The 15,211-nt window shown below is 38.4% G+C and overlaps 1 protein-coding gene across 2 annotated transcripts in view; it reads left to right on the forward strand.

Annotated features, from left to right (window-relative positions):
* LOC110019557 (uncharacterized protein At5g43822) overlaps positions 1-15,211 on the forward strand; it is a 44,703-nt gene that overhangs the window by 23,540 nt on the left and 5,952 nt on the right. For both annotated transcript variants that reach the window (XM_020717272.1, XM_020717271.1), the window contains exons 4-5: positions 8,125-8,292; positions 8,955-9,011. In XM_020717272.1, coding sequence (XP_020572931.1) covers positions 8,125-8,292; positions 8,955-9,011 — 225 coding nt within the window. The remainder of the gene's footprint in view (positions 1-8,124; positions 8,293-8,954; positions 9,012-15,211) is intronic.

Consider the following 15,211-nt stretch of genomic DNA (forward strand, 5'->3'; position numbering starts at 1 on the left):
CGGCGTCGACAATCGGATCGAAAACCGTGAAAATTCAAAATTTCACAAAATCTCGACCCGCGATCGATCGTTTTAAAAGGTTTATTCGAGCCTTCGACGGGTAACAGTACAGACGAAGCAAATCGTGGCGATCGGACGTGTCGACTCTCCGAATTACAAAGTTTTGTGCGTGGGAGTGTGAATTGTGCAAAAGACCACCCTAAGGCTCAGGAAGGACCTATGGGAATCCCTTTTGGGTTTCCTCATGTTGGTTTCATCATTCTAAGTGCTAGAAGTTGATACCACACACGCGAAACTCCAAAAGGGTACGGAAGTAGGTTCAATTTCTAGAATGAGGCGGGTTCCATTTCTAAAGTTCTAAGATAGTCGAAGGGAGATCCCTAAGGCTAGATCCTAAACCCTAAGAGGAAGACTATACCTCACTAAAAATGAGGTCAACATGCACATGCAAGACACATCACGTAAATGATATTTTGCTTGACCACCTAGGGTATAGGACTTCACATGAGAGAATTACACCTTGTGCTAATTGCGACCAAATACAGAAGGAAAACAATTTCAAATTTGGGGGGGGGGGACAAAACAAACATTTGAACATATGAAAAGAGCCATGACCGATGTCCTGGCATTAGCACTTCTAAATTTCAGTAATCATTTGTGGTGGAAACAGATGCGTTAGGGTACGGGTTGGGAGCGGTGCTCATGCAGGACCAATGATCGATCGACTACTCCAGCCAGGTTCTTATGACTAAAGCGAGGTATATGAACGAGAGTTGATGGCATTTGTCTTGGTCATTCAAAATTGATGGCCCTACCTGCTGGGATGACATGTTGAATCTGAAACGCTCTCATGTTGTTCTCAACTCTAGCATCGATCTTCTCCAGCTTCTCCCAAATATCGCTCACATTTTGAATACCATCTATTGATAAAGCAATCAATAGATCTATCTAGCTGTTTAGCCATGTGTAAAGTAAGGCATGTGTGGTCCTCCACTCACCCCCTATCAGTACTGTCACTCTTTGACTCGACTCCTGTCAGACACTCCTCTAGTCTCTTCCTTACTAGAACAACGTCAGTGCGATGTGACCAACTTAAATACGTGGTTGATCCATCAACTTTTATATCGGAGTGAGGGAGATCTATCATCATCTGCATCGAAACACGTGTTGAGGTAGTAGCTCCCATCGAGACGCTAGCTTCTTGTATGAGCCCGACCAAGATCTTCATAATTTTAGGATCTATATGTCCTAGAAGCTCCAATCTTTTACCTTCCGCATTATCTCCATCTCTAGGCATCCTCAATCACAAGTACCCAAGTCTAGACCACACAAATTTGATCCTTTGGTTCCGTACGCTACGATCACATTGTGGCTTCCCTGTCATGTCTACGATCAATTTGTGTGATTAGCTCTAATCGAGACTGTGTCGTGAGGGTTCACTTCGATTCCGTCATTTTCCCAGTTAGCTCTAATCATGACTGTATCACGAGAGTTCGCGCTGCGACCTAGTTAGCTCTAATCGCGATTGTATCCAAGGTTTCACGTTGTGGTCCCATTGTTGTCATCCCAGGTTAATCTAATCGTGACTGTATACGAGGTTGAATTCCGCAATGTCGTCCCTTTTAGCTTTAGTCGCGGCTGCTTCGCGAGGATGAAGTTTAAGGAAAAGGAAAATGGGTGTTTCGGGTTTTTGTACATTGATTCTCGCAGGATTAAGGCGCACCACCGACAACTAGGGTTAGGGATCTCCTACACACCACCACCACCACCACCACCACCACCACAACAACAAGCCTTTATTCCACTAAGTGGGTTAGGGCCTTGATAACATAGAGAAGTAACTGCTCTGAGACAACTTAGTTCATTTTATTAATGAATTGGTTTTATGTAGTGCATTATAATATTTTTGCAAATAAATTCCTGCACTTCCTCTATTTACATATGTGACCATAAATTAGTTCAAATCTCAATAAAATTAAAACCCTACAACAAATCGGGAGATCATTTTGGAGCTTTGCTATATCTATATATGTAGTTTACTAAAAAAACGTGGTATTCTTCTCATATGTTCATGAATCTATAGAAGCAATGCATCAAGCTCTGATTATTGGAGGATCTATGGAAGGGCTGGATATGCAGCCTTGAGCCATTATAGTGGTTATTTCTATGAGTCAAAACTTTGACTTTCAACTACTGATCCGGATCCAATCTCACGCACAATCTCAATCATGTTCTTGTTTCTCCTGGGAGTGAACTGGTCCCTCCTAGAGCGGTTAAGATACACCAAACCGGCCTGCCATAATAGCAAGTGGAGCGGCTAAGATCTCTCTCACGTTAAAGACAGGGGCTGCCATTTGCCGCAGCAGGAGGCAGAGAAAAAGTGGGGTCCATGAGGGCCTTAATCACATACTCAAGGAGGAGAAGTTAAAGGAGTTTGAAGGAAAAGTTCAGAAGGAAAATTTGAAATGCTGTGGGTGGATTCTATTAAAGGGAGGACCTAGGGTTTGTTCTTGTTTTATACATGTTTTGCGAGTTGTTGTGTTTACTTCTTGTGATTTTCCTAGCAACGTCTAGGGTTGTGGGAGAATTGCTCTAACTCTCGAAAAATATATCACCATTATATCTTACTTGTTTTCATTTGTGTTTCATAAGAGTAGTATTTATTTGAATTGTTTCCATCTATATATTGTCATTTCGTCGTTGTTGCCTGCTGATTTTGGTTTTGGAGCGTATCAAATTAGTATCCAAGCCTAGATCTTGTTGGGATGACCACAAAGAAAGTGTATGTGCTAGAAGGGGAAGAAAAACAAATCAGATAAGAGACTAGTGAAAAAAATCAGCAAAGGACAAGAGCACCTTGACAACCACGACACCGAGGACCCAGACGGTGACATTTCAGAAAGAGAGACGCCGAATGAGAAGAATATGGAAATCTGTCCCGGATGGGAATCTGTCCCGGGGGTAATTTCATGCCTCACAGATACAGAAGTGCAGGATGAAAGTGCAAAAAAGTTATGTTACCGTTGTGACGAGAAATATGCCCATGCCCCAGGTCACCGTTGTAAGGAACACGCCCTTCAGATTCTTTGAGTTCAGGAAAAGAATACAGAGAGTGAGGAATCAGAGGACGTAGTGCATAAGGTAGCATTTGCATTTGGATGTGACGAAGGTGTCTCTAAATTTGATGGTGGGATTTACTCCCGAATCATACAATGAAGGTGAATGGGTGGATCAACGAAAAACTAATTGTGATGTTGGTGGATAGCGGGGCCACAAATTATGTTATCTCAAATCAGGTCATGAAGAAGCTAGGGTTGGAGCTGGTGACTACATGGAGCTTTGACGTTATGATGGGGACAGAGAAGATGGAGATAAGTCAGGAAATTTGTAAGGGGTTGGTTCTGATACTACATGGACTATAAGTAGTGAAGGACTTCCTTTGATTCGGGCAACACAGATGTGATTTTGGGATGAAGTGGTTGCGAACGCTTTAGGAGATGAAAGTGGATTGGAACTCCCTAACAATGGAGTTCCAAGTGGAGGGTAGGAATGTATTATTTTGAGGAGATGCTAGTTTATGCAAAACTATGATGTCACTTAAAACTATGATCAAGTCGATTCGAGGAGCAGAGCTAGTCTACCTGGTGGAGTTGCAAAGCATTGAGGAGATTCGAGATTCAGAGTTGATAGATTTTCTGAAGGAGTCCAACAGCTCCTCCAACAGTTTCAGATGTCTTTCAACAACCAAGCAAATTATCTCCCTCGAGGGAGCACGAACACACTATTACATTAAAGGAGATTGCTTCTTCTATCAGTGTCAAACCATACATACACCCTCAAATTCAGAATGATGAGATAGAAAAATTGATCCGAGAGATGCTCGAGGCCAAGATTATCTGGCTTAGTGTGAACCATTTTCGTAGTCCAGTCCTATTGGTGAAGAAAGAAAAGGAATTTGAAGATTCTGTGTGGACTACCGGGATTTGAAGGAGACGGTGCTGGACAAGTTTCCTATTTCTGTAATTGATGAGTTACTGGATGAGCTTTATAGGGCAGTTATTTTCTCAAAAGTTGATCTTAAGTCGAAATATTACTAGATATTGAATCCAGTAGATGTGCACAAGACAATATTCAAAACAAACGAAGGACATTATGAGTTATTAGTGATGTCGTTTGGCCTCACCAACGCTCCAACGACATTTTCTTCTCTTATGAATAGGTTTTTTCAACCTTATCTTCGAAATTTTTTTCCTGGTCTTATTTGATGACATTTTGATCTACATTTGTACAGAGACTGAGTATGTGGAGCATCTAAGGACAGTCCCGGAGACGTTTATGAAGCACTAGTTGTATGCCAAATTGAGGAAATACTTATTTACACGATTAAAGGTGGAGTACCTAAGACGTGGTGACCAAAACCGGGGTAGTGGTGAATTAGTTTAAGATCGATGCTATGGTAGATTGACCATTACAAAAGAGTTTGAAAAAGATGACAGAATTCCTGGGTCTCATCGGTTAATACTAGAAGTTTGTAAGAGGATATGACATAATAGCATGACCATCCAAGGATTCTAAGAGGTGACACTAAATGAAAGTTTGGTATGAACAAAAAATTTAAAAAATTGACATTATGTATGGTTCGAGCTAAGGATATAAATAGTTTCAAATATATTTTTGAAAAAATATGATGCTTACATAATAAAAATATAATTTTTTCATATTTTTAAAATAGGTCATAAGAAAAGAAAAGCCTAAATGACACCTATTAGACATCTTGAAAGCTTAATACAACATATGCATGCTAGTCATGGTGCAATAGCTAATATTGCTCTCCGAGACATCCTCGTATGCAATATTCGCTAACACGTTGCGACCAACAGTGGGTGAGTCAGCTAAGATGCAAAGTGATCCAGTGCATTGTGATTACTTCGTCGGAGTATGAGTGATCACGGGATATCGAATATTCATCACAAGTATATAGTGGCATATACCAGTGGAGAATACACCGATAGTGCAAGGATGCACATGCAAGACACATCACATAAATGATATTATGCTTGACCACCTAGGGTATAGGACTCCACAGGAGAGAATTACACCTTGTCCTAATTGCGACCAAATACAGAAGAAAGGCAATTTCAAATTTTGGGGGGGGGGGGGGGGGGGGAAATGGTGCAATAGCTAATATTGCTCTCCGAGACATCCTCGTATGCAATATTCGCTAACACGTTGCGACCAACAGTGGGTGAGTCAGCTAAGATGCAAAGTGATCCAGTGCATTGTGATTACTTCGTCGGAGTATGAGTGATCACGGGATATCGAATATTCGTCACAAGTATATGGTGGCATATACCAGTGGAGAATACACCGATAGTGCAAGGATGCACATGCAAGACACATCACATAAATGATATTATGCTTGACCACCTAGGGTATAGGACTCCACAGGAGAGAATTACACCTTGTCCTAATTGCGACCAAATACAGAAGAAAGGCAATTTCAAATTTTGGGGGGGGGGGGGGGGGGGGAAAAAAAAAAAATGGAAAAAGAGCCATGACCGATGTCCTGGTATTAGCACTTCTAAATTTCAGTAATCATTTGTGGTGGAAACGGATGCGTTGGGGTACGGGTTGGGAGCAGTGCTCATGCAGGACCAATCATCGATCGACTACTCCAGCCAGGTTCTTACGACTAAAGCGAGGCTAAAGTTGGTATATGAACGAGAATTGATGGCAATTATCTTGGTCATTCAAAATTAGTGGCCCTACCTGCTGGGATGACATTTTCAGGTCAGAACATATCAGAGGAATTTGAAGTATCTCTAGAGCGGCAGATGGTGACAGATAAACATCAGAGATGGCTATCCAAGTTATTCAGTTACTATTTTGAGATTCAGTACCTGCTAGGATTGGAGAACAAGACAGCCGACACACTGTCGAGAAAGTGGGAGGAACTCCAACTGACGACTCTGTTGGTACCCTTGGTCCTAGAGTGGAAAGTCTTGAAACGAGTGAGCGAACATGATTAGGAGCTGAGGAAGATAAGAGTTGAGCTACTACATGATCCAAACAGTCATCTAGAATATGCATTAGGGAGCAACAACTGCTCCACTATGGGATATTTGTGCTACCAAAGGCGTCAGAATATATTCCTAGATCACTACAGGAGTTTCAAGGCAGTGCGATCGAGAAACACGTAGGGGTACATATGACCTACAGTCGTCTAGCGACAGAGCTTTATTGGGTGAGGATGTGCAAAGACGTTGAGGACATGGTGACAAAATGTGATGTGTGTCAGTGACATAAGTACATGACCACGACACTCGGTGGGCTTCTACAACCATTAGCATTACCGAGGAAGATTTTGGGAGAATTGATGATGGATTTTATCGATGAGTTGTCACAGTTAGAAGGATTCACAATAATCATAGTGGTCCTGGATCGTCTAAGTAAGTATGCACATTTCGTTCCCTCACGACATCCCTACATGGCGGTCTCAGTTGAGTTGGTGTTTATTCGGGAAGTGGTATGTTTGCACGGACTGCTATAATTGATTACATCGAATAGGGACAAGGTGCTCCTCAACTAGTTTTGGAAGGAGCTATTCAGGTTGTAAGGGAAAGTCTTTAAGAGAAGCATCACATATCATCCTCAGACTGCTGGGCAAATGTTGGTGGGTTAACAAGAGTGTGGAGACATACTTGCGTTGTTTTGTATACGATACACCGAAGTTATGGGTTAAGTGGATTGCATTGGTCGAATATTGGTATAATAATTCATACCACACTGCAACACATACCACCCATTTTAAGATATTGTATGGGCGGGATCCACCTCACTTGATATATTATGGGCATCGCTACACTGGTATTCAACGTCGATCAGTATTTGTAAGGGAGGAACAAGATACTAGCAGAGCTCAAGTTGCATCTACTGAGAGCTCAAAAAATGATGAAGAGGAAAGCGGATGAACACAAGAGAGGTGTAATTTGAATAGGGAACATGATATACTTAAAATTGAGGCCCTATCGACAAAAGACATTGACCTGGAGGTGAAGCAAGAAACTTTCACCGCGATAATTTGAACCTTATAAGGTGTTGTCACGCATCTGGACAATGACCTACTGTTTGAGGTTACCACTATTGTCTGCACTACACCTGATCTTTCATGTATCACAACTGAGACGTGCGATTGGAGATCATATACTTTCGTCTACATTACCGCTGACACTGTCGGAGGAATTGGAGGTAGCAAATGAGGTATTGGTTAAGTGGAAATGACTGTCAGACTATGAAGCAATGTGGGAGTCTTATGAGGTGATCCACAAATAATTTCCATCATTTTGCCTTGAGGACAAGGTACTTCTTTTGGAAGGGAGTATTGTTATGCCTGGGAGTGGACTGGTCCCTCCTGGACAGGCCGGTCTCTCTTGCGTGAAGGAGAGGGGCCGCTATTTGCATGACACGAAAAGGAAAGGAGAAAGTTGGGCCACGAGGGCCTTAATCACATACTCGAGGATAAATTAAAGGAGTTTGGAGAGAAAGTTGAGAAGGAAAATTTGAAATAATGTGGGAGGACTCTATTAAAAAGAGGACATAGGGTTTGTTCTTCTTTTATGCATGTTTTGTGGGTTGCTGTGTTTTTCTTCTTGTGATGTTCTTAGAGACATCTAGGGCTGTGGGAGAACCGATTCTACCTCTCGATGCATCTAGGACTTTTATCAAAAGTATATCACCATTGTATCTTGCTCGTTTTCATTTGTGTTTTTGTAAGAGCAGCTCTTATTTTAATTATTTCTATTTACCTATTGTTGTTTCGTCGTTGTTGCTTGCTATTTTTGTTTTCGAAGCGTATTAGTTTCTTTTATGTTTGAGGTGATACCTGAAAGTATGGGTGCGTTCTGGAAATGATCGATTGAATTTTAACGTGAAGGATGTAGCTAAAAAAATAATATCATTTGTTCCCTGGAAAATTGAAGTTTAATTGGACACTGTATTGACTTGAATGTTTCCCATGATGCTGCATCTGTATATATTAAGCTGCTCATTATATTCTTATACTTGCTTGAAGCTATCGCTCTGACTCTAAGAACCGCTATTTTTGGTATTCTATTTGGAATGCAGGAGGGAGTTTCATAGGATTGTTTTATCCTTGGAGAAAATTGCAAGAGATGCTGACCAACTACTGAAAGGATCGACTCCATACCAGATGCAACTACGTGTTGGCATGCATCCAACTCTTCAACAATGCCTAGATGGCCTTAATACTCTTCATAAGATGCATAAATCAGAGTAATGATGAGTTTATCCCTCTATTCAAAGATTGAAACTTCCAAAATTTGATGTTTTCATATTCTCTGGATTTTTTATTTTTTTCAAACTCAAAGTATTTCTCTTTATTTTTTGTTCTATTTTTTTTCATGTTCTCCAATATCAAATTGTTTCAGACCATTCCTTATGATTGACCACATGGAATCTCATTTTTTGGTCCTTTTTGGTCTTGTTTTCAACTGATCAGTCTGAGCTATATTTTAATTGAATCGGTGAAATTGTTCTGAAACAAAAACCAATGTTGTGATACTACTGGAAAAGAAAATGAAAATTAACATACCTATTTGATAGAAGTAAGTTACTGATTTCATGCATTGAATTACTTTTCAAGATACCAATGACATGCCATTGGGCAGAATGTACTTGAAAGTTGCAACCATGTCTTCCTTTGCAGTATCATTCATTTTTTTTTAAGGTTTTGGGTTCATATTGCATTCCATCAATTTTCTAGATTTTTCTTTTAGTTTGTTGTTTGCTACAGCGTATTAAAATTGTAGAATCCTTTTGCATTATGTTACTGCATAAATAATTATTACTGTAATTGTTACTTTCAAAAGATTTTACACTTTTGTTTTTTATTTGGCCACTTAGCATTAATGAGCAATTTTTCTGATATTTTTCAGATACCTCCTTAAATCTTCAATTCTTTCATCATTGATGTTGAATTACTTAAAATGCAGGTCAGTCAGAAACGCTCTTCTTATTTTTCATCGATCTTTTTTTATTCATTACGATGTTATTGAACATGTTTAGGCTTGGCATTTAAGCATGAAGGCCATTGAAGATTGATTTACTTCATTTTGTAAGTGGAAAAACATGTATATTTTGTATTAGAAAGAGAGATAATGGGAATATTTAATCTTTATTGATTTACTATGAATTCTAAGCATATATGTGCTTATATTCAGGAGAAAGAATGAAGCAAGAAAATAATTCAAATATTCTTAATGTTGAGGAAATATTGTGAAAATAAATGCGTGAGATCCTTTTTATATATGATTTTGCGTGTGTGTGTATACATATGTATCATATTACTCTTCCCAAAAAATTCAAAGCTCATTAATAGAGATCAACGCGAGATAACATCAGATTAGGCGAGAGGCTAACTAACGGAAACCATAGCAATATATGCTCAAATCTGTAACAATTTGGATTGAACAGAGATATTGTTGTTGTTGATGTGAGGGTAAAGACATACAAAATCTTGTGGCTGATGAAAATTTGCAATTTTTATCTGGGATCAGTGACGGTATGTGTAGATTTGCAATATCGAATGTGATATGACAACCAGAAGGTGTCCATGAAGACTGATGTTCTATGAATGCCATAGGTATCTTTGAATTCTATTAGAGATCTCTTAGAGGGTTAATGTAGATTTGTGGAGATTTGTGACAGGTTGAGATCCGCCATTGTTGGAGGAGATATGTGAATGCCAAAGGGATATCGATGAAGGCTAGTATAGATCTAGCAAAGGCTAATGGATATCTACGAATGCTAGTGGAAGCTTTAAATGGAGGATAAATAGTTCCTTAACTAGGAGATGAAAATTAGAACATGTCATTGAATAGGGGATGAACATTCCTCAAATAATGGATGAACAAAGAAACAAGTAAAAGTGAGGCAAAATTGATAATTAAATAAATAAGAAGAAAATGATATTAATTTTTGCAAAAAATACAAGTTCGATAAATGATTAAAAATGTTAACAATGAAAGGCTATAAGTGCCACAAGTGTTTTTAGAGTTTCAGACGGAGTGCATGGTTAGAGATATTGAGTCGTCAACAAGGTTGAAAACAATGGGTATCGATGAAATGGTCACAGCTAGAATAAGTAGATATGAGGGTGTGCCAAAAGATTACTCTCTATGACTTAAGATCTATGCATCGTGTGCCAAGATTTGAGAACTCGAAGAATTTGTATGACTTGGGAACTCTTTTGAAGAGAGAGTTGAAGCCACTATCTGGAAGAGGTGAGTGGTGGAGAATTTCCTAAGTATAAATTAAGCAAAAGATCAGGCAAGGAGATTTAATGCTACTTTTTTTTTCAATGCTTATTTCATGATACTAGTTCAAGACAAAATCCCAAGTTGGGAAAGTTAGTGTGGGTCTACTACAAGGTAACATTGTCATCGATGTTTGACAGTCTGTGCTGTCGAATGTGAGATAGGGTGCTCCATTAGTAAGGAAGTGCTAGGTGGGAGTGGAGTTAATAGTAAGGTGTAGTAGTAGGTATCTGCGAAAAAGGCCATGCAGCAAGATCTCGTAGAATAGAAGACGGTTTGGAAGTGGAGTCCCCTTGAGGAGACCATGTCTATTGCGAATGATCAACATGCATTGTGAGTGTCGAGATTGGCTGGAACTCATGACATGAGCCACATCTAGGCCAAGGCAGATTTAATGTTCCATTTTTTTATGCTTATTTCATGATACTAGTTCAAGAGAAGATCTCAAGTTGGGAAAGTTAGTTTAGTTCTACTACAAGATAACATTGTCGATGGTGTTTGAGGCCTGTGTGGTCGAATGTGAGATTGGGTGTTCCATTGGCAAGTAAGTGCTAGGTGGGAGTAGAGTTAATAGTAAGGCGTGGTAGTAAGGATCTCTGTTGAAGGCCATGCAACAAGCTCTCATAGAGTAGAAGAGGGTTTGGCAGTGAAGTCCCCTTGAGGAGACCATGTCTTTTGCGAATGATCAACATGCACTTTGATTGGTGAGATTGGCTGCATCTAGGCCAAGGCAGATGTAATAATAATGTTCATGTAGTTGCCATCGATGAATGGGATTTATAAAATGCCACAAAAACTAAAGTATTCATGGACACCAATGCAGTTCTAATTTGTGTTCAGACAACTTGTGATCAAGATACAATCCATGATTATAAGATTAGTTCCATTTAATGCTTCATATGCATCACTAGCCTCATCACAGAGGTCCTTAGGCTTCTCTGAATTCCCATCATTAGTACAAAGACTCCATTCGGGGCATGTACTTGCATATTGACCAAATTTGCTACATTTGAAGCAATTGATACTAAAGACTTCGACCCAATAGTTCTAGCTAGCCCCTTTACTTTAGGGTCTTGTGATCCATTAGGAGTTGTAGATATAAATGAAGCGTGCTTGGGATGAAATCCTCACCTAAAAGAGGTGGTGAACTTCTTGTGGTTTAGTGTCTGCGTATATTGTTTAATTTGGACAAGTTGAGAAGCATCCTCCATGGAATAGATTTATGGAGTCTGCAATTTTTACCTGATATTGACTTGCAAGTCATATTAAGATTTTGAGATCATGGTTGTAGAGCCTTTGATAATGCTATAATAAACAATAAGTTCATCCAAATGAGTCATACGATTTTTCATCAACATTGATCCTTGCCTAAAAGTGATTAATTCATTATTAAGTTGATTCTGATAGGTGAGGGGCAAATGTTTTGAACTTTTTACTCAAGGGTCTCGATCTCATCCCAAGAATTGATAGTAGTCATCCACTTATTCTTTTATCATTAAGTTTTTTCATAGGCAATGACTTTATTATGTGTGAATTTGATTCTGCATTTTTTTACGTGCTCAACTATTTGAAATATTAGTCCATGCAGGTTAGTGATTGAAGGTGAACTCTTGGGTCAAATCGACTGTCAAAAGAGGGTTGATTGATCTTTAGCTCTTTAAGTAATTTCCTCATTATAATATTGGTTTTGAAGGCGATATAATCAAATATAAATGGTGGTTCCTCATAATAGTGGCAATTGTCAAGAAATACTACTGAGTTTTTTCTAATGATCAGCTCATCTATGAGGGTGGATGTTATGGTGCTTCATCTATCTTCATTTTAATCATGATAGCTGTCTTTTGGGAATGAATCAACACGATAATTGTAAGGTTTAAAAGGTGGTGAAGGAGAGTTAGGCCTACAAGGTAACTGTCCGTACATTGGATGGGTTTGAGATCAGGTTTGTGATTTATATGTTTTTAGGCCTAGCCCCAAGTTTTGGAAGATTTGCAAGAGTTAGATGGTTAGATCTTTTATTTGCTATCACAAACGACCGATATCATTCTTACATTACAATTTCAAGATTTATATAGATATATACTCTGAATAACGATATTGAAAATATCAAGACAACTAGATTCAAAGAAGAATTTTTATGAGTGCTCTCTGGAATTTGATGGTCTAGATGATAGAATCAAAAAAATTGGTAAGCCATAAAGTTGTATAATATGCCGAGTTTATTAAAATTTATGTATATGTAAAAAAAAATTAATTTATAAAAAAACATAAATACAATGAATTGTCACAAAAAATATAAAAATTCAATGCAAGCAAATATTTTTCTTTTGAACGATGTGCAAATGCAATAAAATTGAAAGCACATATGTATGGCTGACTAATGATCTATTGAAGTGATGGTTTGGAGTTTTTACTTGATTTTGATTGGGGTGGTAAGCTGATGATAAGAAATCAGGCAGCACAAGATGGTGCAAAAAATACAACATAAAACAAAAAGTTCCCAAGAAAGCTTCAACTAAGGACAACTTTTGATAATGCTTGATACTATGTTAATGAACGTACGACATCTAACCTTGCAAATTTGAAAAAGATAATAATTAATCAATATTAGATTAACATTGGTGGAAGCTAATGATCATGGTGTTACATTGATCCGTGAACATTCTTTTTTCATGATGATTTCATTTCTCTTATTAAGTTCTTCTCAAGGTCTCATACTTTGACAACTTAAGTAATTTTTGGTGCAAAGTACACAAAATATTCACACTCAAAGTGAAAGGTAGTTGTCGGTCAACTTTTTCGATTGATTTTGAAAATATGGTAAATGAAAATAATTTTTGAAATTTAATTTAAGTATAAAAGATATATAGTTTGAGTTTTAAAAGTAGTATGTTTTAATTTTTGAAAAATGAGACCACATTAGTCTGATAGTTTGCATAATCGTGTCTGATACCGCGAATACTACACCCTCCCGAAAGATAAGTGTAGATCTCAGCGATAGACTCAATCCTGCAAACTAAGAGATTGGTGACATCCGTTGGTCTGCGAACCTTTTATGTATGACCGATTAATTCCCCTATCTAATACAAAGATTAAATAGAGTTTATTTTACCTGGGTCCCAAGTTCTCTATAGAGGCAAGCCCCTATAGTTAATTACATCTCAAATAACTGGGGTCACTTGAGAAAACTCTCGATAATGATCAGTGGTTCTAGTCTTCAAGATTTCAAAGTTTAATTTCTCACGGTAGGACGTGGAAAGACAAATGGGAGTGGCATCCTAGACTATCCTACTCTGTGGCTGCATTTTAGAGAAGATGTTATTTGAATGTTTAATCCTCAATTTTTCCTGTCAATTTTATTATTTGGGACTTATATTTGCATAATATCCGATTATGTAAATAGCCCGCAGAGATAAGAGGGTTTACGTTGTAACAAATAACAACCTCGGAACCTAAGGCGAGTTAGGACTTATGTTGTACAACATGGTTGTGCAGGGGCCTAAGGAAAAAGTGGATTCTAGACTATCCTACTCTGTGGCTGCATTTTAGAGAAGATGTTATTTGAATGTTTAATCCTGTCAATTTAATTATTTGGGACTTATATTTGCATAATATCCGATTATGTAAATAGCCCGCAGAGATAAGAGGGTTTACGTTGTAACAAATAACAATCTCGGAACCTAAGGCGAGTTAGGACTTATGCTGCACAACATGGTTGTGCAGGGGCCTAAGGAAAAAGTGAGGATTTATGTCGCGCTAGGCGAGCTACCTCGAAGTCCTATAGGTTATTATGCTAGGAAGAGATGATGCTTAAGAAGATCCTCTTGCTGCTCGGTCTGAATTCCTCGCCGCGCTGCCCACGAATTTAGCTCCGAAACTACTATCGTCGCGACAGTTCCAGGGTTTAAGTGTTTGAGATTGGTGATTTGTGCTTCACAATTTTGGTGTCAATGTTTGGTTTCGTTTTGTTTCAGTTTTGGTTTTGTATGGAGAATAAGCAAACTGCAGGTAAATAAAATGTACTTGAAATGTAAAATGCAATAAAGTAAAATACTGTAGATAAACTGTAAAAGCGTACCTGGGCATCTGCTACTGTTGTTTTATTAATGTTGCGAGCGTAGCATGATTTGCAGGAGATTTAAATAAACTTGCAAGAAAAACTAAACAAGACGAGAAAACTCAGCACAAAAGTTAGAAAAACGAGTCGTAGAAATCACAAACAAACGAAACACTTAGCCACACATGAAAGACCAGGACTGAGTATAAGACATTGGTAAAAGTGGGGGCTTAGAGCTGTGTTGTGTGCTTCCCGACCTTGAGTAAGGGTTGCCAACTCGACAATCTATAGGAGGTAGTTCTTAACTTCAATCCAAATGACTAACCATGGACTTTTATAAATTTTCATAGAAAAATTATTTGATTTTCATGCGAAAACTGTTGTTTAAGTCTTTTTATGCAGTGTTCTTTTTAACATGCAAAAAGGATTTTTGTTTTATTTTTATAAATATTTTGTAAAGTCGTACAGTCCACAGACTAGTCACTCTAATCGTGCTAGAACTACTGACAACCTAAGAGTGTCGGGGGCAACGATCCCATCAAAAGACAGCGAATAGTATCATGGATCATTTCCTCTCCCTTATTGAAGATCCTTGAGATAGGAGATACTATTCTTAATAATTTCACTTCGTATCCCTCGTTTAAACACACATAAGCAATGTCGTCATCGCCCTCGCCACTTAGACCCTAGACTCATACTAGTTTGATGATCCATATGTATATGTGGCGTTAACAAATTTCTCCAATTGTCAGGAGGATTTGAGTGTAATATCCAAACTCAAATCCCGATGCACTGGGTTTCATTGTAGGTTAAGTCATTG

The sequence above is a fragment of the Phalaenopsis equestris genome, unplaced genomic scaffold (assembly GCF_001263595.1).
Source record: "Phalaenopsis equestris unplaced genomic scaffold, ASM126359v1 Scaffold000061, whole genome shotgun sequence".
In the NCBI taxonomy this organism is placed as follows: Eukaryota; Viridiplantae; Streptophyta; class Magnoliopsida; order Asparagales; family Orchidaceae; genus Phalaenopsis; species Phalaenopsis equestris.